This window comes from Ictalurus furcatus, chromosome 25 (genome assembly GCF_023375685.1).
Source record: "Ictalurus furcatus strain D&B chromosome 25, Billie_1.0, whole genome shotgun sequence".
NCBI lineage: Eukaryota > Metazoa > Chordata > Actinopteri > Siluriformes > Ictaluridae > Ictalurus > Ictalurus furcatus.
In genome coordinates this window covers 15,787,578-15,811,328 of record NC_071279.1, presented here as the reverse complement: position 1 = coordinate 15,811,328, position 23,751 = coordinate 15,787,578, and the positions used below count along the sequence as shown (strand labels likewise).

Here is a 23,751-nt window from a genome sequence, read left to right as displayed (position 1 = left end):
GACAGATAATGGTCTAAGGTTGTTGCTGTGGTTACGCGTGTTAGTACGTGAATTTAAAAATATAAAAAATCCAAACAGGCTGATTAGTTCTCACGCTGAGGTCGGGATCTGGGTCAGCGAGAGCAGCTGAGAGGTTTCGGCGTAGACCTGTCCAGCTCTCACAGCTCAGCACATCAGAAGGAGGAGCGCAGCACAGCAATTGCAAGGCTTCCCAGCGAACCTACACACACACACACACACACACACACACACACACACACACACACACACACACACACACACACACACACACACACACAAATACTCACTGATCCAAGTCCTGCCTCACTGTCAGAGATATTAATAAAGAAATAAAGCACATAAAGATTAATAATCATTTATACAAACATGTATATATACCTCTCTTGGCCTGCTTGGATCGAGCTTCTCAGAAATGACCTGGAGCTGCTCCTGTTTGATGAAGCCATAGCTCTGCTCAACACGTAAAACACATCCATTAAAGGTTGCTTTAATTGAAAAAAGATTTATAGATTATTTTCCTATAAAACCACTTCCCATAACATTTCATTTCTCTTACACTACACCAATTTTTATCCATTTACAGTTACTGTTATGGAACACTGTGGAAACGTGTTAGTTCCTGTTATTACTTATATTTATTATTAGTCTAATAATAAAACAGATTATTATCCATGTACTGTATTATTAGTCTTAGGTCATGTGGCATGACCTACAATTCCCTGTTAATTAGTTATTGCTACAGAAATTATAGTATAACAATAAAGAACGAGCGCATTCAATTTGTTCAATTTAAAGTCCCAGTGCAGTGTTATTTGATGTGTTGACATAACTACCACTGAAACAGGAAGTCAGGGATGAGACATAACGAGTGGCTCCGCCCCCTTTTTAAAAATAGCAAATAGCAGGCTGTACTCTACAGTTAGTACCATGGATTTTTAGAATGTTAGGGGGCGGGATACTTCGGATTCTAGAGAGCATTTGTTTGGACAGAAAATCTGATGAGAAGCCGAATGATGTCATCAACTGTCAATTTTGAAAGCGTATTTCTTCTAAATGCGAATTAGGTCATTGTTTCGGAGCAACACGAGCTTACAGATAACCTCAAGGCTGACATGTTCATACTAAAAGCCACAAAACTTCAATTTTGATTACATGGGCACTTTAATAAACCTGTGATCTGCCTTGCAGCTGGCACTAGAGTCAGAGTTGATGTTACTGAAAATTAATCACCCATCGACCAATCAGATTAGAGAATTCAACAAGGACGTGGAATTTATTTTTGTATCATGTGAATGCCACAATTCATCAAAAAATGATTAACAGGCAATATTGGGCAGTCCTACTTGAAGTGCAAGCAGAGAGGAGAGTTATTATTACTTATTACCTGATTAAAAGAGGAGTCGCTGTCGGAGCAGTTGTCCGTGTAGTGGCAGCTCGACTGGTCACGCTGGTTTGTGCCGCTCGTCTCCTCCTTCTTAAGCTGATCCTCCTCAAATTTGTTCAGCAGTGACTCCACGATCACCGTCATGGTCTGCTTTAAGGTCTGCATCATCTGCTTATACCTATCACACATCATCACCACGTCCTCTATCTAACATGATCAACAGAACTCAACTCAAAGTAGAGACGGGTAGAGCTACATACTGTGCAGATTCTCTGGTTCTTCTAGTCACAGCGTGGACCAGCGTGTCCTGCCCGGACCCGACGCCGTGGCCGTCTCCCCTGGAACAGCTCTCCGTTTCCTCCTCGATAACGGCCCCCAGGCTGCTCTCCACATACTGACGCAGATACTTAACGAACTCATAACTAAAACATAAAGAAACAAGACGGAAACATAATGCAGCTTTGTGAAAAGTAAAAAAAAGAAAAGAAAAGGTCACCTTACTTGTGGAAGTTCTTGTCGGTCTCCTCCAGGTGAAGCAGGATCTCCTCGGCGCATTCCACCGATGGCGCATTGGTGATTCGTTCTCGCACGCTCTTCAGAAGCTGTCTGAGCAGGGACTGGAGCTCGGCCTCGTCCTCCGAGGAAAAAAACTGTGACATCGCTCTGAAGGAGGTGTGATGCGCTCCTCTTCATGAGGTTCCTGTGCAAATATAGACATCTTATCAAAATCACAGGTGATCACAGGTGAATAACCACTCAGATACCTCAATAACCACACGCAAGAGTAGAACAACCACAGTTACCTTTGTATACCGTAGCTAAATGAGCAGTATCACTGTTGATTTGGCCATAAATATAGACCCCCTTTCATGAACCTTGTATCCGTATCGCATGACCTACTCATAATATTTTGTGAAACCCGATTACTGTGGTAATATGTAAATCGGTAGTATGCAAACCAGCTCTTATTTATTCCAGATAACATCACAGCTGGAGAAAACGTGACACTGTAATCAAAGCAGGACCTGAAAGCATCAAGTAAAAGCATACGAGCCATTCATGTACACTATACGGCCAAAAGTATGTGGACGCTCGTCTCGAATGTCTTTGTACTCTGTAGCATTATAACTTCCCTTTACTGGAACCAAGAGGTCCAAACCTGTTCCAGCATGACAACGCCTTTGTACACAAAGCGAACTCCATGAACACATGGTTTGTTGAGGTTAGAGTGGAAGAACTCGAGTGTCCTGCACAAAGCCCTGACCTCAACCCCAGTGAACACCTTTTGGGTGAATTGGAACACTGATTGTGTGCGAGGTAGTCTCACTTGAAATTAATGCACAACCTCACTGAACTACAACATCTAGTGGAAAGCCTTTGCAGAAAAGTGAAGGTTTTCATGTTAATGCCCACAGTTTTGGAATGGGCACATATGGATGTGATGTTAGGAGGTTGGGGTTAGAGCACAGGTTCAGCCATGATACAGCGCCCCTGGAGCAGAGAGGGTTAAGGGCCTTGCTCAAGGGCCCAGCAGTGGCAGCTTGGCAGTGCGAACCCCCGACATTCAGATCAGTAACCCAGAGCCTTAACCGCCAAGTAACTGTAAGGGATAATCCACGGCTAGGTGTGCGTTACACGATTTTAAACGCACGACGTGGAGCCAAAGAAACACCTGACACGAAGCGAAGTGCACTGAAAAGGTAACGCACACCTAGCCGTGGATTATTCCGCTTTTATACCGTGGTCACTTGCCAGCATTGACAAAGTTAAATCTATTTTTGATGTTTGTGGTTTGATATTACTGTATGCAGGTGTAACTGTATGTTACTATGGTTAGAGTTGTTCATAGGCGGCGCATTAATTTCACCTGCGAACGGTGATTAAACTGACATGAACTACCTGTGCACTACACGGTTTGAATGCACACCTTCCAGCCAATCAGAATCAAGTATTCAAACAGACCATGGTATAAACAAACACTAATATATTAGAAAGAGCGCAGTGATATTAACTCATCTTTCACGTTACGGCCGGAACTACTTTCCAGGCCGTGCTGTTATACAAAAATAATGCGCGCCTTCTGACCAATCAGATTCGAGCATTCAACCGCTCTGCGGTATAATCTGGTAATAACGCGCATTAATATATAAACCTGTGCTTTGCCTTGTAGTCGGAACTACTGTCAGAGCTGTAGCTCTGGTTAAATTAATCTGCACCTTCTGACCAATCAATCATGATTCTTCAACAGCGCTGTGGTATATATGTACTATAGCATTTAGTATATGAATTGTCCAAACGTATACATTTAAATATAATAACGAATGTAACATTTTAGCTGCATTTCTAGCTAACTCACATAGCTAGCTAAACCAAGATTAACAACAAATAGACAACCCATTATATCCGCTTGCTAACTTTGCTAACACAGCGTTTCAAGCAAAAGCACAGCGTTACCTGTTTCCAAAAAAAAAACTCATCCCATTTTCGAGAATGTTCCTTTAGTGGCCATTAGAGAAGAACAATATTCCCGACTCAAACGGTGAACAAGACAGCGACGCTTTACTACAATTCACGGCTAAGTCACAAATGGCAACCTGATGTACATGTCGCGCCCTGCAGAGTGCGTATAAATCACTGTGCTTCACCTTAATGTAGGGAACTTAAATAGGAAGTAGAGAGCGATTTGGAACACAACCCGAAAGCCTGCCTTTATACAATACATCTGGTGTTTCTATGGAGACAGCAAGCTAGAAGCGCGAGCTATCGAATAAACGCAGGAGACAGACTTCACTGAGGAAATAATCAAGTGTAAAGTGATTTTTTTTTTATATGAAAAAAAATTACACAAATATAGAGTTAGGTGGTTGTGTTTGGAATAAATGATAAGAACAAATTGAGGACGCGTTCTAACGTTTCAAGAATGAGCGAACTATCGCTTTAAAGGCAGTCACGTGCTTTTGTGAACGCTTCTTCTTCCGGGTTTGATGTTTTGGTTCACTCTATAGGCATCAGAGAGGGGAGAATAAAATAAAGAATAAAATAAAAGAAGTTGTCTGTCTGTAGGTTTTGAGCTGTACTAGGTTTACGTGGGGGATTTAATCATGGCTGCAGTTGACAGTTTTCCACTGCTGTTTAGAGAAATCACCAGATCCTGCAGTTGTTATGTAGAAACGCTTGCATTAGTGGGTGCACTCTATACTGCAAGTAAAGCTGTTACACTAATGAGGGACTGCTATAGTCTGATAAGGCTTCACTTCATCCCCCGTCTTGTTCACCCTAGAGATCTTGCGCACAGATATGGAAAATGGGCTGTCATTAGTGGTGAGTTAATACTGTATCACTGGGATGTCCAGCATAGTTCTGGTTCCCAACCCTGATCCTGGAGTTGGTGCAGAACAGAGGGTACTCCAGGACCAGGGTTGGGAACCTGTACTGTACCACACCTAAATCCTGACAAACTCCTTTACATGTCTTTCATACAGGTGCATCAGAGGCGATAGCTAAAGCATACGCCGAGGAACTGGCCAGGCATGGTGTATGTGTCATCCTCATTACCACTGACACTACCGATCTAAATGACACCGCCAAGACCATCTCTGACATGCATGGAGTCGAGACTGTCCTAGTGGAGGCAGATTTCAGCCACGGTGCCTTGACCTGCAACCCCATTAAAGATGCGATCAAGGACAAAGACGTCGGATTTGTCATAAACTGCCTGAATTCGTCTCTGGACATCCCCCGAGACTTCCACGATATATCTGAGTGCGAGCTGTGGCAGATTATAAACAACAGCGTATCTGCAGCCTCGCTGATCACCCGCCTGGCTCTGCCTGGGATGGCTGAGAGGCGAAGAGGTGTAGTTGTTAATATTTCATCAGGAGGATGCTCCAGGCCCTGTGCACGGAAGGCTCCACTCTCTGCGTCCACGGTCAGACATCAGTTCATGTCCTGTTACACATATTAACCTTTATGACACGTTTTAAACGTTTATTAAAAGCAGAACAGTACTCGAATTATTGTCCTTCACCTCATTTTCTCTAACCCTAGAGTCTCATTTATTTCCTCAGGCTTTCTTTGACCATTTCAGTCGTGCCCTGCATTATGAATACGGCCACCGTGGAGTGTTTGTGCAGAGTTTGTTTCCCGGCAAAGTGGCCTCTGAGGAAGATGATGGTAGTTGGTTGGTTCCACAGCCTCATGTTTATGCTAGACATGCTCTGTCTACTCTAGGCATCTCGCACAGAACTACAGGATACTGGCCTCACACACTACAGGTACGATACAGATGCCTGGTCTGAAATTTCTGATATATTCACAATGATCCTAAATGCTGACTCGAGTTGCTGCATTTGTCTGTATTTTTTCGTGTTCCTTCCAGCTTGGACTTATGCGGTGTGTGCCAGAGTGGATCTGGGTGATGGGAGCGCGTGTCATGTGTAGGACGACCTAAAAGCTCAGACTTTCACTAGGATAAGCAGTGTATAATATCATGTTGCAGTGTTTAACAGCGTAGAAATACAGGAATGTGACTATTTTACATTGTCTATACGTGCAGTACACTTCTACATTTCTTGTGTTGCCAAACATATTGTGAAGAAATACCGTATGATGACTATCCATGATCACTTTCAGCTTGCTTAGTGATAATGTTGTTGTGTTATAAACAACTTCAAGAGTGACTAATATTCTATATACATCAGTGGTGTTTTGTGTGTACTGGTTATATAAAATGGTGATGTATTTATTTTTGCTAGAGCTTACATTTTTCATGCTCTCGATTTGACAGTGCAGGTTTGACTCCCAATTCCCAATAAAGTACAACTAAACTATGTATCCCGATGTATTAATCTTTTTAGTAAGTCATATTACAGATACTTTATGCTACATCAAGACTAAAACACTCTACCATGCTGTTACAGGACAATGCTGTCACCGCCCCCAGTTGATCGTTTTCCTATGACCTCACATACTGAAGTGTTTTATTCCCAGCATTGGGGAGTTACGGGATACATGTAACTGTGTTACGTAATCAGGATATAAAAAAAAACTGGTAACTGTAGTCCGTTATAGTTACATCAAAAAACAAAGTAATCTGATTACAGGTACATTTAAAAAAAAAAAAATGGGAATACTATCAGGATTACAATTTATTTTCATTTAAAACCAAAGAAACGAGTCTTCGTGACATAACACGATGTAGACCGCTGCTTGATTATAGTTCTGGTTCTCTCTTGCTAGTCGTGACTCACACGAGCAAACTCCCGGTACGTTAATACGAGTTAATTTGGTAGAAATGAACACAAATTGTTCTCTGAAATGCTTTTGTGATATAATGTTACCCGCATCGGGGACAATGAGCTTTTATTTATTTATTGACTTACTTACGTACTTATTTATTTTATTAATTAAAACAAATCCAAACATTAAACATGTTTTTAAGCTCTAAAACAAACTCTGAATAAAAGTATTTCCGATCATATTGCTTTTCTCTTGACTTTATTTATCTATGAAGTAATCCGACTACATTACTTTCATATTGTGATACTTGGATTACGTTACTGATGACATTTTTTCGGAAGTGATTTATAACTGTGACGGAATATACATTTTCAAACCCTGTTTATTCCTGACAGCAATTTGTCAACACGAACAAAGAGTTTTATTTACTTCTTATACTTCTATAGTTACATTTCCTGTTGTACTGTAGAATGTACAGAAAGCAAGTTTCTTTTGTTATCACTTATGTTATAGCAGCTACTGTATGGAAAGTCAACCCCCCCGCCCCCGACTTTCTCTGGAAGGTATTTTGTTTAAATTCCTCTTATACAGCAACCATTTGCCAAGTAACGTTTCTTAAAATAAATAAAGAACATGTCGTGCTCTTTATCCGTTTGTGGTCACTTTAATATTGTGGAACGTCTACAAAACAAGTTAGTTCCTGTCTCGTGGCTAACGTTATTTATTTATTTATTTATTTATTTATTTATTTTCCTGAAAGACTTTCTGAAAAAGATCTTGGGGGTATCATAAAATCCACGCACTTCTTGATGAAATCTGTGTGTAAACAATTAAACATTTTGTAAGTACATGAATGTGTTGGAACCTTCACGCGTTCCATCAGGATGACATCTCTGAGATAAACGGAGTGTCGTATAGGTTCAGATAGAGCCGCCTGGGTAAGAAAAAAACCGTCGGACAGCCCTCGCTTTGGGTTTTTGCATCTGTCCAGCCTTCAAGACACCCGCGCCTTCTCTCCCGTCTCTCTCTCTCGGTAGGTAAGTGGGGAAAACAACTTCAGACTTAGAATAACATGAAGTCATTTATTAGGACAAAATAATAGCATGCAAACAGATGAGACGTAGCTGCTGTAGGTGTAATTTTAAATACTACGAAATGCTAATAAATAGTTTTGTGGATTGTAAATGACACTTTTTTTTTATTGGCTTTTGCATAACATGATATTTACAGCATTTAACAAACACCTGTAGTGTCAAAGCATATCATTATGCTAGTACACATAAGAATACTAGTAAGGTACTAGGAGGTTTCGCAACTATTTTATAGCCTACTGTATATCCTAATAACAGTGCATGTAAGATTTCTATTAACTCACTGTCTTTTCATTGCATTGATATTACTACTATTGTGTATTTACCTAGTTTTAATATGTCTCAATTTTTAAAACCTATTTTAAAATTTCTGATCTATGAACTAAATGTACACGTTTTTTATTTAATTTTCCATAGCAGTCTGTTGTACTAGTTTCGAAATCAAAGCCCAAACATTTCATACTTTCAGCGAAATTCTGCTTTTATGACGGATAAAAACTGTTTTTATCTTATTTCTCGTGGAAGCCCGGTCACGTCGTGGGTACAAACAGTAATTATTAGCTTAATTAACTACATTTTAGCTCCTTTTCTTTTGAGATCCGGATTAGGTCTGGATATTTAAACAAGGTCAAAAAACCTTGGTTCCCACCACACTCAAGAAGCTCTCACCAGAGACCTTGCTCGCACCTTATCAATAAGCACAACATCTCGTTTGTTCTGATAGTGGCATGTTAGATGGTCCATTTGTTTGCAGTGTAACCCTTGCGTTAACCTTTTAGTAGAAGGGGAATAGTACTCTGGATTCGTTTATTCTTCTGTTAGACGGTAATATGTTAAAATGAAAGAAATGTAAGGATGTTCCACAAATATAAATAACATGTTAAGTAAGGAAGAAAGCCCAACAGGCTGGTGGTTATAGGAAAATAATCAACGGTGGGGTGGTGTAATGGGGCATGAAATGAAGCGGAGTTACTACTGCCAACTCAAAGTGGATTATTTTTCCAGTTACAGCATGTCAAGTGTTTTATTCGTCTTGTACCACAGCAACCTGCGAATTCTAACGCTTTTTAAATTATTCATTCATTTATTCCTTACTTAATGAACTACACATCATATTTTCTTTTATCCTTTTATAGTTATATCTAATGTTAACAAGTTCCTCTTATAACTTATGTTGTACTATAGCAACTACAGTATAAAATCATTCCCTCAACACCCTCCAGTTTATTTATAACATAACCAGCCGTATGAAGCCGTGGCAGTAAACCTACTGACTGTTACAAAGTGTTGGCACTGGAGACTCCTTCCATAAAAGTTCTTCACCGTATCAACAATTATATGTAATTAAATAACAAATGATAATTATTATTACAATCAGGCTTAGATTATTGTGGAGCGTTACCATAGAAACGATCATGTATTAGAACGTACGCAATTTGTCTTTGTCTTGCAGCCAGGACTACTCTTTAGAGTTATAGAAAAGGATTCAACACCATCTGACCAATCAGAATCAGCAATTCACCAGTGCTGTGGAATACTAATAAATACATGATGTACAGTGACATGCTTTCATAGTCCAGTTTAAAACAGTGCACCAATCGAGTACGGCGTCTTTCTATGCCATTATCGGTCAGGAACATGCGCTCTAATAAAAATGGTTCTTTAGATAGTTAAGAGTTCTTTACGCACGTCCAGCAAGAGCGGTGTCTTCTTGGACAGTGTCAGTAGGCTGTGCACCCGGATGAATATGTCTCTGAGGTTGTCTTTTGTGATTCATTTCCAAGCAGAACACATAACTAACACTCCTACGTTCCTGTATAATGACTGTTGTTTGCATAAGGTCAAATCTGTGTTCGACATGTAAAACTGAGCGTTCAACTCAGTTCAAAACGGAGCCTTCAATCACAACAAATCAATCCCATAGAAACATGTGGGAATATTTGAAACAGCAGGAGTTTTAATGATAATGAGTCTTTATTGATCACATATACATATGCAGAGTGAAATTCTTTTCTTCGCATACCCCGGCATGTCAGGAAGTTGGGGTCAGAGCACAGGGTCAGCCATGATACAGCGCCCCCTGGAGCAGAGAGGGTTAAGGGCCTTGCTCAAGGGCCCAACCGTGGCAGCTTGGCAGTGCTGGGGCTTTAACCCCCGACCTTCTGATCAGTAACCCAGAGCCTTAACTGAAAAGCCACCACTACCCCCAGCTACTATCATGTTGGTTTAATTACTAATTGCTTCATATATCGAGAAATAAAACAAACTAGGTTTGTTAGAAAATATCAGGGGCAGGAGGAAACTAAAAATGAACTGCAGGAGTGTAGCACAAATATCATGTCTAGTGGAGCCATGACTAATTATTAGTTCAGTTTATTGATTTATAAAGCATGTTTTTAAACAGCTGATGTTGAAACCAAAGTGCTGTACAAGAAATATAAAACAGAATTCTAACCAATTAAGAGTAAACAAAAAACAAAGATAAGACCAATGAAAAGTTTATACCCTCAATTATAACCTAAAACATGCAACTAAGTCTTCAACGAAGATTTAAACACAGAAACGGAAGGGGAAGATCTGATGTGAAGAGGAAGACTATTCCAAAGCCTAGGAGCAGCCACGGAGAAAGCCCGGTCCCCTTGCGCCTTAAAACGTGAACGAGGAACCGAGAGCAGTAATTGACTGGATGACCGAAGGCGTCTTGAAGCAGTGTACGGGGTGAGAAGATCACAAATATACTGTGGAGCAAGTCCATGCAAAGCTTTAAAAACAAAAAGTTTAAAAAATTTTAAAATCAGAACAGAACTTGACCGGTAACCAGTGAAGAGAAGTGAGCACAGGTGTAATTATTACAAAATAAATGACAAATAGGACTATTGAGCTGACTCTATAGATCTATCTATAACTGTTTGTCTGTAGTACATAACCACTGTTATACCACACTGTTATTCCCAGTCATTTATTCTCATGTTGATGTTTTTGATACTTCTTCTCCAGGTGACCCACTTAACTGAAGATGGGTGACTGGGACCTCCTCAGCCGGTTGCTAGACAAGGTTCAGAAACACTCAACGGTAGTCGGGAAGATCTGGCTGACTGTGCTGTTTGTCTTCAGGATACTCGTGCTTGGAGCCGGTGCTGAGAAAGTGTGGGGTGACGAGCAGTCCGATTTCATCTGCAACACACAGCAACCCGGCTGCGAAAACGTCTGCTACGATCACGCGTTCCCAATCTCCCACATTCGCTTCTGGGTGCTACAGATCATCTCGGTGTCCGCTCCTACTCTGGTCTACCTGGGCCATGTCCTGCACGTCATAAACGAGGAGAAGGGTATGAGAGAAGCTATGAAGAAGGCCCCAAATGATCAGGCCAACATGTTCCAAAGTAAAGGCCTGAAACGTCCTAAATACAGCAACGACAGTGGGAAAGTCAGCATCCAAGGTCGTCTGCTGAGAAGCTACATTTTGAATTTGCTTTGCAAGATCTTGCTGGAGGTTGGATTTGTTTTAGGACAGTATTACCTCTATGGCTTTACGCTTCATGCTCAATATGTATGTAGTCGCTTCCCGTGCCCTCACAAAGTCGACTGTTTTCTGTCAAGACCAACCGAGAAGAACATTTTCATTTGGTTTATGCTAGTGGTGTCCTGCGTGTCATTGCTGCTGAACCTCATTGAGGTCTTCTACCTGTGTGTCAAGAAGGTCGGTGAGTGCCTGAACCGTAAGAGCAACTACAATGTCACCTCTGTGACCCCGGTTTTGACCAAGAAGACTTTTGAAAACAAAGACCACATGTTACAGAACTGGATGAAACGTGAGCTTCACCTTCAGAAAAAGGAAGTTGCCAATGAAGTTGGCAAGCATGCAATTTTGGAAGACCAAAACACCAATGACGTGGAAGAGGTTCATATCTGAGCTTCGTAAACAGAAACTTTCTCAAGGCCAGTTGATACAAATATCAGTGATATCAGTTTCTTCCATGTTGCACAGTACACAATATGGCCAAAAGTATGTGGACACCTGTCTATCACAGCCCTATGTGCTTGTTGAACATCCCATTCCAAAACCATGGGCATTAACATGGAGTTGGTTCCCCTCCACCTTTGCTGCTATAATAACCTCCATTCTTCTGGGAAGACTTTCCACTAGATTTTTGAGTGTGGTTGTGGGAGTTTGTGCCCCATACATTCACAAGAGCATTAGTGAGGTCGAGCACTGATATCATGTGAGAAGGCCTGGAACAGAGTCACTATTTCAATTCATCACAAAGGTGTTCAATCATCCATCCATCCATCCATTTTCTATACCGCTTATCCCTCAGGGTCACGGGCACTATCACATACACAGTCACACACCCAGTCATACGCTACGGACACTTTGGACATGCCAATCAGCCTACCATGCATGTCTTTGGTCTGGGGGAGGAAACCGAGAGTATCCGGAGTAAAGCTCCTCAGGAGAACATGCAAACCACAGGGAGAACATGCAAGCTCCACACACACAGGGCAGTGGTGGGAATCGAAACCCCAACCCTGGCAGTGTGAGGCAAACTTTCTAACCACTTAGCCACCATGTGCCCCCAAAGGTGTTCAGTGGGGTTAAAATCAGGGCTCTTTGCAGGTCACTCACATTCTTCCACTCCAATCTTGACAAACCATGTCTTCATGGAGCTCGCTTTGTGCACAGGAACATTGTCATGCTGGAACAGGTTTTGGCCTCTTAGTTCCAGTAATACTACAGAATGCAAAGGCAACAGTTTGAAAAAGACCCACATATGGTTGTGATGGTCAGGTGTCCACATACTTTTGATCATATAATGTATTAACATTACACCATCCCATTACTGATGCCCACAAGTGGTTTCCTCCTTACTTAAATTACAAAACGTTCATTTCTGTAATGGTTTTTATAAAGATGGGGATCAGCTTTGATTTACACGTGATTTAATTCTCAAATGTTTTGTACATGTGAAACTTGGAATAAATTTCAAATTGTATAAAAGGATAATGGGAAGTTTTCTGTTTTTCTTTTTTTTTTTTTTTCAAATTGTATGACGTTGAGAAGGAGTGGAGATCAGAGTAAAGAGCATGGTCCACGATCTGTCAATCATTAATACACTATTCTAACGATGAGCGGGGCATTTGCTGATCTCCAGTCTACGTGACAGACAGATTTTAAAAAATATATATTACACAACCATTACGCTCCACTAGGAGACAAAAACTCAAGGTCCAACCACGCTGAGCTATTACTGGGCTGTGGAATTTTTATCTGCTAGTATCGTCTGTAAAGGTGAGTGAGAAAAATAATATTATAGACATATTAAACAACTACTGCTCAAATTGTGGTCCATATATCTAAGTGACAGGAATATAAATCTATAATTAGAGGTTCTAATTTATTTTTTTGTCATGTATAAGCGACATCTGTTCTGCAATGTATATTTAATGCCTTGTGTGATGTACTATATATATACTGCATTTAGTGTATGTTTAAAATAATTGAAACCATATAGGAGTAATATGTTCAATATGTAACATATTTCACATCACAGGTTGAAGTAAAAATTATTCTGCTTGAGTTTGCATATTCATATATTTATTTATTAGACACAGTTTATTAAAAAATATTTCTTTATCATTCTATTGATATCCATAATTCGAATAAATTATTAATGTAAATGGTCTAAATATTTAGACCTTTTGCACTGTCAGCTGATTAATACGAATAATCAGGTAATTATCTCCAGTACATACTGTCGAATAATAAAAGACATTAGAGAATAATAAAATAATAATATTTCTGATATTTAAAACCAAAAATGATTCTGAATTTCTGGATTTAAATATCAGCCTGATGAATCTTTTCTTAACACTCTCTATGGAGATTATATCTATGACAAAAGATGAATACATTCATATCATGTGTACACTCAGAAATGAAATGTTTATAATGTCAGGTTTTTGTTATTTCTTTGGCATTGGCTGTATAATGTGTTATAATCACTGCTTATAATGCATCCTGTTAACAATTTATAAATGTATTATAAACTTTGTCTTAATATATATATATATATATATATATATATATATATATATATATATATATATATATATACGACCATTATAGAAAGTGCTATCTTATGTTTTAAGTATTTTTGTTGAGTATTTATTTATCAATGTTGATGTAAAGAATAGAAATAATTTTAAGGAGAGAGGGTTTTTTTTTAGTTAATAATAATATCCCAAGTTGATACAGGTTGATTTTAGTGGCCCCGTGTGTAAAGATTGATTTCTAAATGAAACTAAATATACATATTTTTTCCATTTCCTGCTATCTAGGAAAGTCTGACTACTAAAGGAAATGGGAGACTGGGGCTTTCTATCCACATTACTGGACAAGGTGCAGTCCCATTCTACAGTCATCGGTAAGATCTGGATGAGCGTCCTGTTTATATTCAGGATCCTGGTTCTGGGAGCAGGAGCTGAGAGTGTATGGGGAGATGAGCAGTCCAGTCTTGTGTGCAATACATTACAACCTGGTTGTGAGAATGTCTGCTACGACTGGAAGTTCCCCATCTCTCACATTCGCTTCTGGGTCATGCAGATCATCTTCGTGTCCACGCCGACGTTACTGTACCTGGGCCATGCCATTCATGTCATCCACCAGGAGAACAAACTGAGAGAAAGAATAAAGCAGAGGAAGGACAGCCAAATGCTAAAAGTACCCAAATACACAGATGACCAGGGTCATGTGAAGATCAAGGGCAACCTGTTGTGCAGCTACCTTACCCAGCTGTTCTTCAAGATCATCTTAGAGCTCGCTTTCATCGTCGGACAGTACTACCTGTACGGCTTCATCATGAGCCCCGAGTTTGCTTGCACTAAAAGTCCATGTCCCCACACTGTCGAGTGTTTCATGTCGCGTCCGACGGAAAAGACCATCTTCATCATTTTCATGCTGGTGGTTGCGTGTGTGTCCCTGCTGCTCAATGTGATCGAGGTCTTTTACCTGCTGTGCAGCAAAGTGAGATGTCGGTCTGGGAAGAGGCGTACGAGGAACACCACTTCCGTTGAAAATCCTGCCAGTTTGTCTTCAACCTGGCAGCCGAAACTGGAAAGTGAAGATCCTCTAAAGCAGAACAAGATGAACATGGAGTTTGAGAGTCACACCAAGAGCATGAGTGCTGCCAAAGAGGACAATCAGCTCTTAGAGGATCAATAGATTTAGCAAAAACTTTCTTCGCTGAGGTTCTTCTCTGAACTTTTTTTCTGTCATTCGATCAAAACACTATTCTGCATGAATCAGACTGTAGCTACATATTTTATCAAGTAGACTTTTCAAGAGTTCAAGACTTTTCATTGAAAAGGTACAAACGATGATTTCTGTGTGAAATATTACTACTGCCTTGCTCCTTGTAAAACAAAGTGCATCCTGATGTTTCAGTATTTAAGTATTACTCAATATGAATGTTGTTGCTTTAAATAATGTATGATCTTTTTTTTTTTTTGTATTTTATCTACAGTAAAACATTCCAATTTAACATTTTTAAACATGTGCATAAATACCTTTATGAATTTATGGCAACACCAGTATATAATAACATAAGAGAAGTAATAGAATTTATAATGTGCTGAACTTCACAATAGTCTCTGATATTGTACACAATTCGATTGTTAAATAGATTTGAATATATGCCAAATTGAATAGAGTGCACAATATTTGATGCTATAAACATTTCAGATATAAACCTAATGTCACATATTACTCAGAAATACTGTACGTTTCCCAAAGGTGATGTTCTTAGAGGAAAAATCCGACCTGAGTGATTTGCGTATTAATCTTTAGAATTAACATATAATTAACATCTTTGACAGCATTCAATATTTATCTTGTGACACTATTGTCACTTTGGTCAAACGTTTCCTAGCGAGTCTTTGCTGTAACTCATAACTTGTACAGTCCGGGTCAGAATTATTGGCACTCCTGAATTGTAAGTACAGAATTTAGAATATCTTCAGAAATAAATGCAAATGAACCAATTTTGTATATTCAGAATATTTTAATAACGTGTACAAAGTTATTGAACAATAACAACAACAACAACAACTACAACAAAAGAGGCTTTCATATAGTGAAATTAAAAATACAGACAAAAAAAATGTACGCTGGACACACTTCTTGGGACCGTTTTTATGGATTTTAAATGAGTTCCTCAAACAAAAGAAAAAAAACAAATCGGACTTACCTGTGCTTCATTTTCAGTGTTCACGTGTCCTGATTTAACCAATGAATGATGGTTTTACGGCATAAAAATGAAGCGGATCGTTTCCAGTTTCTTTTTTTCACAATGGTGAAGACAAGACAGCTGTCTGAGAGCATCAGAAATGCTATTATGCAAAAACAAAAACAATTCCAAAGGCTACAAGGAATTCGCCAAAGATCTTGAAATCCCTGTTTCAACTGTTCGTAATGTTATCAGGAAGTTTCACAGTTTCAAAACTGTTAAGAAGAAACTCAAGGCCAAGGAGGAAACCACTATTGAAAGAAAGGCACAAAAATGCAAGAGTAATGTATGCAAAATCTTTCGTAGATAAGCCACAGTCTTTCAGTGATAATGTTCTATGGACAGATGAAATTGAAGTAGAGCTCTTTGGGAATGCAGTGCATCAGATTGTTTACAGGTAACGAAATGAAGCCCATAAGGAAAAGAACATCCTACCTACAGTAAAACCTGGTGGAGGTTCTATCATGCTGTGGGGCTGCTTTTCAGACTCTGGTACTGGAGGCAGTGAATGTATCAACGGAATGATGAAATCAGAAGATTATCAAGGCATTTTAGAGGGAAATGTGTTACCTAGTGCCAGAAAATTAGGTTTGAGGCGAAGGCCTTGTGTGTCAATCTGTGCAAACTCTCTCAAACTCTCTCTCTCTCTCTCTCTCTCTCTCTCTCTTTCTGTAGTACCTTGTGTTCTGTAAAAGACATAAAAACCAACATCCAACCAATCAGGAGAAGGAGGCGTATCTACTTGCTTGTCAGTTTAAAAAGCTTTCATGTTTTTCATCCTTGACAGCAAAGAAGGGGATGTATTTGTCTGAATTTTGCATTTTAAAACCGGTAGTTTCAGCTAACCTGCTAAGAATTTTAAAGGCACATGACAGCATCGCAAGTAGCTTTCTACAGAAAACATTTTCTTAGGCTATACTGGGGCATGTTGTTGTTTGTTTTTTGTTGTTGACAGTAGGATTAATACACTGTGATCTTTAGTATGTCGTGACTTTACTGAAACATCTACAAGGCTTCGGGAAAAGTCCAACACATCTCACTTAATTTACAAAGTCAGTTACTCAGTGATTAGTCCAGTTACTAATTGATTAGCATCGATTACTAAGCTAAATGTTACCCAAAACTAGCAAGCTAATTATTATTTGAGGAAATATTAGACAGTATTTTTTAAAGGCTAACATCGGTTACTCTTTTTTTAACCAAGAAATGACTTGTAAGCACACCTCTACCTTTTTTGTTATATAGTTGCATTTTTTAAACATGTATTGCACTTTTTAAACATATATCATTCATTTAACAGTATTGAGTATTCAGAACCTGATTATTCAGGTTCTCTTTGACTAATATTACATTTTGTCTAATTTGCATTAATTAAAATATGAAAAATTTTCTTAATGATGTGCTGATGACATGATCAGTCTTATGATGCTGGGTTCAAGTAAAGAACTATTTTTTCACCTTATTGAAATACCAGGTGTATTGAAAAAAGCACACAAACCATCTGCATTAACCAAAACAACATAGTAATGCTTAACATTAAGGTTCCGTCTATCCATTTTCTGGATCCATTCACACACATATCAGGCAATTTAGAGACACTTCACACATCATCCATTCACACGCTACAGGTAATTTAGAGATGCAAATCAGCCTACAACACATGTCTTTGGCCTGGGGTAGAAAACCAGAGTACTCAGAGAAACTCCCTGAAGCATGGGGAGAAACTCCACGCACACTGGGAGGAGGCTGGAAACAAACCCCCAACCAAGAAGGTGCGAGGCAAATGTAGCCACCATGGCCCCCACATTAAGGTTCCATTAGCAGTGAAACATTCAGAAAGTAACACTTATATTAATTGCGTTTTTTTTATTTATCTTTTAGCTACAACCAATTTGTTTATACAAACAATGAGAAAAATGAAACCGATAATAATGGATATGAACAACACCTTAATGAACATGTTTGGGTTGTTTACTGGAAAAATTTCAGGAAGTTATCAACATTTAGTAACATTCTGTAATCTAATTTTTGTTCATTTAAATTGAATAAATAGTTCAATAGTAGATTGAATAAACAGTGGAAGCAGGTGTATTTCATTAAGATGTAAACAAATGTTCATTAATACAGTCACTGCAACATTCCCTGGAAAATATGACATCTAAGCAAGTGAACATATCTCAAATATAGTCAGGTTTATCTAGTATTTCCTATTATAGGATAACAATAAACCAAACATATGAGTATCAAACCTATTTCTGGACAAAACTGATTCATTTTAAGCTTGAAATAGTTTTGCTCTACTCTATTTATTTCTAGAAAGTAATGCAAAATTAAAAACAAAATTACCTGCCAATAGAATAAGAAAAATTTAAGCTTGAAATGAGAAAAATAATCTAAAATCACAAAAATATGTTTTTTCCAATGTTTATTTATATATTGCTTAGATCAAAGGTCAGATACCATCTGCTGAAATACAACATAAATGTAGCATTATGAATGATGGAAAAAATCAGTTACTTGCTAGACTAAATTATATATATTTTTAAATCCTCTCGCATATTATATGGCATTCAAATAATTCTACGTCTGCGTTTTATTTGATATCTAAATATGAAAATGTTGGAATTCCAGCGATAGTTTTTGGACTGATTTATGGACGTCCCACTGAAGAACACGTCCTAGGTTTAATGATTGATTCTTCACCACTCCAAATGACTCTGCCAATCTCCCAAGAGTAAATTATAATCTGTAGAGCTGGGGAGCAACGTGAGAGGAGTCCAATACTATTGCGAAAGAAACACGAATTAAAGGTCAGGTGTAGACGCCCGTGATGTTTTTTTTTCCATTCGTGTACCACTCCAGTTGAGTTGTGGCATATTCCAAGGTAAGTTAATAGCTGGATATTTCATAAAACATTGAGTTTTTGCTTGTATGTAACCCATGTGAGTATTTACTTAAATATAAACATTATAGTTGTGTAACACTCCCAGCAAATGTGGGGAAATTATGGTAATGAAATAGTCAGCATTTGAAAGATTACTTGACTATTTTACTTTGTAAAAGTGGTACAATGCTTTTTTTGTCCTCTATGTGATTCGGTGATAGCTTCTCTCCTAATCTTTGAAAAAAATAATCATATTATTTAATTATAATAATCATCTATTTGAATTCAATTTTTAATCATACAATTTTCCTAAGTGTTACGATTTATTTCCGTAAATGTATAGCTTACATTTTTTAAAGGATTATGTACTATTTGAAGTAAATTTTTACACTGTCGTCATTTTTTTTTGTGCTTATTTCAGCAACAATGTTTGTACGTGCTCTCTTTTGCCAGGTTGAAACTGAACCTTGGACTCTCCTGTTGAATTCAGCTCTCAGATCGAATCCACAAAGCCATCTTAGGTACCTTTCTTTAACAATTTTTCAATTACATCTCATGACCTGACCACAAACACGATGTTACAGTGAAATTTTATTTTCTTCCACCAGATAAGTGTTTGGAAGCAAAATGGGTGAATGGGGATTTCTGTCCAAGCTACTGGATAAGGTGCAGTCACACTCCACTGTCATCGGGAAGGTATGGATGACCGTGCTCTTCGTCTTCAGGATCATGGTCATCGGAGCTGGGGCGGAGAAAGTGTGGGGGGATGAGCAGAGTAAAATGGTGTGCAATACCAAACAGCCGGGATGTACCAATGTGTGCTATGATCAAGCGTTCCCCATTTCCCACATCCGCTTCTGGACCATGCAGATCATCTTTGTGTCCACTCCGACGCTCATGTACCTCGGTCACGTCATGCACATCATCCACAAGGAAAAGAAACTCAGGAGGTATATACAGAAGCAAGCTAACGGTCAGGGCTGCAAGCTGCCCAAATACACCAACGAGAAGGGGAAAGTGGAAATTAAAGGCGACTTATTGGCTAGCTACTTGACCAGCGTGATCTTTAAGATCTTGCTTGAAGCCGCATTTATAGTAGGCCAGTACTATCTGTACGGTTTCGTAATGATCCCTAAAGTTGTATGCACTCGATACCCTTGTCCCTACACTGTAGAGTGCTTCATGTCTCGTCCCACTGAGAAAACGGTCTTCATCATCTTCATGTTGGTCGTGTCTTGTGTGTCTTTGCTGCTGAACGTTATTGAGATGTTCTACCTGCTTTTCCAGAGATCCAGAAGACGTAACAAACTGAGTGTAGGCTCTTAAGGAATATATCTTCCTCTAAATGGACATAATTGCAAATCTTGTGACAACAAGAAGACAAAAGTTTCATTATTGTGAACACTGGCTTGTACGAGTTAACTCTATGTATTTAAAAATTCCTTTCGCCTAGCCATCAGTTGATTTTATATTTTCGTACTGCATATTTCCGGGAAACTAGTCCGGCCTTGGTTTAAGACTTTGTTTACTTCACACTTTTGACTAATTACATGGACAAATACAGAACATAAAGACATTTTCTCATACATATGATTTGGAAATGTTTTATTTGTAAGGAACGTGCCCTTGTATTTGAAGCAAGCATTTAAATAAATTAATAAATAAAATGCATTGACTCTAAATATATTATATATTTCATTCAGCATCCTAAGCACTAGTTGACTTCAGAAATGTTGTATTAGAGCCTCTGTACAATATTGACACATATTTTATCATAACGTGGTAGCTATTATACTGTATGTGTATGTACTCCTGTAACAAACCCTTTGACAGACTGTTTCATAAACCTTATTATTTTATTACTGTGCTGCAATTTTAACATGTAAAATGAACAGAACGTGTGGACATGAACAAGTGCACAAGGAATTTTGTAACAGTCAAATAAAAATGTAAAAGCCTTCAAGATGGAGGGCGTAGCAATTTCTCACTAACATGACGATGCATTTTTTTTTAACTCATCAACTTCGAGAGAGAGAGAAAGAGAGAGAGAGAGAGAGACAGAGAGAGACAGAGAGAGAAGTGAGGGTGAGGAAGGAATAGCTGCTTTAACATAAGTGATAACAAGAACTAACTTTTTTTTGTACAACATTAAATATAACAATAAACGGATAAGATGTGACATCGCTTCATATAATAATGTTTTTTTTTTATTATTATTAGTGTTGCTGTTGTATGGGAGGAATAAAAAACACATTGGGACGTGCTGTTATTGGAAAATAATCAACTTACAGTATAACAGCACACCTATCGTGTTTTATTCCTTAATTGTATAATGTCACACTGAGTTATTCAGAAGAAGAAATTGGGAAAGTATCTTGGCCAGAGGGATTCTTTTTTTAGTAGAAGTGCTAGAATGTAGAGTGGCCTAGGTGTGATTTTTCCTGACTTCTTCCTCATTCTAGATCAGTACATATCTGTGAGGGGTGGCGTGAGATATCATTTTTCCGCAGAGTGTGATGACGTACGTAAAACTGAATCAGGGTGATGTGATGAAGGATTTTGTTATGTCTGTGTAGATTTGGAGCTTGTGACAGCCTTAAGATACTAAAATAGGATGTCTGCGGAAACATGTAACCTTTAATCAATTCTTTAATAGGGTCTGTTAATGTGAACGTCTGGTGATGCAGTAGTGGCTTGTAGTTATGACAGGAGTTTATCCATTTAAATGATTTCATCCTGTTGCTGTAAATAGGACTACCAAAGCTTAATAAGACACAAAATTGCCACGAGTCTAGAAAAGGGCTACTTCCTTGGAACAAACTGTGACTTCACATTTGGCTCATCATGACGCAACGCGTACTAGCTCAAACCACAAAAGGAAGAAATAATCAAAAAAGGAGAGTCTGCAGTAAAGGATGTGCATTAAAGGATGTGGAACTAAACATCTAAAATAACACTCGACAGACAGATATCGCAAACCTCAAATCAGTAATGTTAAAACATGAGCGCACAGGTTTTCTTTAGTTTCTCATCAGCCATGAGCTCAGAGAAGCAATTGTTGCCGCTCATCAATCTGTGAAGGGTTATAAGGCCATCTCCAAACAATTTGAAATTCACCATTCTGCAGTGAGAAGGATTATTTACAAATGGAGAGTCTTTAAGACAGTTGTCAGGAGTATTCCCAGGAGTGGGTGTCCCTTGATGAGACCAAGATGGAGATGTTTGGTCATCATGCACAGCTCCATATTTGGCAAAAACCAAACACAGCGTACAGTATCTCCACAAACACTTCATATCAATGATATGATCATATCATATCTATGATAGAGGGGTGATGATTTGGGCTTGTTTTCCAACCACAGGACCTGGGAGACTTGCATCATGGAGACAACAAAAGTGTAACTTCCATTGTATATCAGAATATCCTTGAGAGAAAATCTGCCCAGTAGCTTAAGCTGGGTCATGCAACAGGACAATGATCCCAAGCACACCAGGGAATCAACATCTGAATGGCTAAAGAAGACAAAAGGTGTTGGAATAGCTAAGACAAAGTCAGGGCCTCAACCCCATTTAGATGCTGTGGTGGGATCTTAAGAGTGCTGTGCATAAACCAATGCCCTCAAACATTGAAAAACTGAAGTTGTAAAGAAGAGTGGGCTAAAAGTTCTCCAAAATGACCTGAGAGACTGATAAACTCCTAGTAACTTATTAACTTACTCCTAGTAACCTAGTAACAAATACCTTCAAGTTATTGTTGCTAAAATTGGTTCTATTGGTTCTACATGTTACTGAATTATACGTAGGGTGTAATATTTTTCAACCGATTACTGAATGTCGGTTTACTTTTTGGGAAAAAATGACTACATATTGAAACCTGTTGTGTCTTTTTGTTGTCGTCTGATTTAAAAAGGTGTACTTTCTTTTTCCCATGAATTTGTGAGGGTTCCATGTGATGGTCAGGTGTCCACAAACCCTTGGCCATGTAGTGTACACGGTAGACCCTAGATCATGAAATGGTTGCATGTGTTCTCTGACCCCCAACCCATGCTCCAGCACTTTTTTCTGCATTTCAGTAGAATAGGTTTGCCTAAATTCCTCATATATAACACAATTAAAGCTGTGTTATCATACTTAAAGTGATTTACAGGACTTCAGGAGTCCTCACTATATATATATTTTATTTATTCATTTATTTATTATCATTGTTGCATATGCCAGCAGTGACCTAATACGAGAGCTGTACTTTGATCAATTTTAACTGTCTGGCGCCTCCTAGTGTTAGAAGCCATCACTAATGTCAATGATACATTCAAATTCCTCCCAGAAAAAGAACATTATGGATAACAAAACACACAGTTCTTGTTTTGTTAAATATTTACTATTCTTCATTTTTGAAAAATGCTATCATCTTGATATTAATCTGAGCCTACATAACACATATGCAAGCACACATACACACACACACACACACACACACACACACACACAGAGAAAAATAGAACAACTTGTATTTGTGTAATTGTATCATTTCTTTGACAAATGGATTGAAGCGAATTATAATGAATTTTAAATAAAAGGAAAAACAAATAAAGTATGATTTGGACAGATAGTATGAAATCACAATACAGCGCATTGTATTATTCATTGCGTAAGACTCATATATGTATGTATAATGCATTACTTTACCCAGATCTGCATCAATAAATTGTCATAAAAGTGGCACCAGTATATAAAAATTGTTGTATAATATTAAGTAACTCCTATTAAGCATTTTTAAAAGATATATATTTAAAATCATCAATAGTAGTGGATGGGATAGAATGTACAAATGAACATTATAGCAAAATT

The 23,751-nt window shown here is 38.4% G+C and overlaps 6 protein-coding genes across 12 annotated transcripts in view; 4 read left to right on the top strand and 2 right to left on the bottom strand.

The window, feature by feature from the left end:
- tbc1d32 (TBC1 domain family, member 32) overlaps nt 1-4,075 on the bottom strand; it is a 51,602-nt gene extending 47,527 nt beyond the window's left edge. For all 5 annotated transcript variants that reach the window (XR_008384646.1, XR_008384647.1, XR_008384648.1 and 2 more), the window contains exons 1-6: nt 3,860-4,075; nt 1,907-2,105; nt 1,666-1,827; nt 1,406-1,583; nt 400-471; nt 95-220 (exon numbers count right to left, since the gene is read on the bottom strand). Coding sequence is in view for 2 of the 5 variants with exons in the window: in XM_053613915.1 (XP_053469890.1) it covers nt 95-220; nt 400-471; nt 1,406-1,583; nt 1,666-1,827; nt 1,907-2,064 (696 nt within the window). In the remaining 3 variants the exon portion in view is untranslated. The remainder of the gene's footprint in view (nt 1-94; nt 221-399; nt 472-1,405; nt 1,584-1,665; nt 1,828-1,906; nt 2,106-3,859) is intronic.
- Nucleotides 4,076-4,258: 183 nt separating this feature from the next.
- Nucleotides 4,259-6,871, top strand: hsdl1 (hydroxysteroid dehydrogenase like 1). The gene is made up of 4 exons (XM_053613917.1): nt 4,259-4,726; nt 4,888-5,333; nt 5,473-5,679; nt 5,784-6,871. Exons 1-4 carry the CDS (start codon nt 4,507-4,509, stop codon nt 5,853-5,855), a joined length of 945 nt encoding a protein of 314 aa, XP_053469892.1. The 5' UTR covers nt 4,259-4,506; the 3' UTR covers nt 5,856-6,871.
- A 3,879-nt stretch (nt 6,872-10,750) lies between these two features.
- Nucleotides 10,751-11,904, top strand: gja11 (gap junction protein, alpha 11). The gene has a single exon (XM_053614017.1). It carries the CDS (start codon nt 10,751-10,753, stop codon nt 11,645-11,647), a length of 897 nt encoding a protein of 298 aa, XP_053469992.1. The 3' UTR covers nt 11,648-11,904.
- Nucleotides 11,905-12,437: 533 nt separating this feature from the next.
- Nucleotides 12,438-15,775, top strand: LOC128601126 (gap junction Cx32.2 protein). Its single transcript, XM_053614092.1, has 2 exons — nt 12,438-13,024; nt 14,074-15,775. Exon 2 carries the CDS (start codon nt 14,096-14,098, stop codon nt 14,954-14,956), a length of 861 nt encoding a protein of 286 aa, XP_053470067.1. The 5' UTR covers nt 12,438-13,024; nt 14,074-14,095; the 3' UTR covers nt 14,957-15,775.
- Nucleotides 15,776-18,766: 2,991 nt separating this feature from the next.
- On the top strand, nt 18,767-21,082 carry gja12.1 (gap junction protein, alpha 12.1). 2 transcript variants are annotated; one of them, XM_053614095.1, is made up of 3 exons: nt 18,767-18,903; nt 19,357-19,424; nt 19,512-21,082. In XM_053614095.1, exon 3 carries the CDS (start codon nt 19,531-19,533, stop codon nt 20,227-20,229), a length of 699 nt encoding a protein of 232 aa, XP_053470070.1. In that variant the 5' UTR covers nt 18,767-18,903; nt 19,357-19,424; nt 19,512-19,530; the 3' UTR covers nt 20,230-21,082. The 2 variants fall into 2 exon arrangements, with proteins under 2 accessions (XP_053470070.1, XP_053470071.1); XM_053614096.1 differs by lacking the exon at nt 18,767-18,903 and having other exon boundaries at nt 18,910-19,424.
- Nucleotides 21,083-23,189: 2,107 nt separating this feature from the next.
- LOC128601127 (gap junction Cx32.2 protein-like) overlaps nt 23,190-23,751 on the bottom strand; it is a 2,494-nt gene continuing 1,932 nt past the window's right edge. For both annotated transcript variants that reach the window (XM_053614094.1, XM_053614093.1), the window contains exon 2: nt 23,190-23,751. This exon is cut by the window's right edge. The gene's annotated coding sequence lies outside the window, so the exon portion shown is untranslated.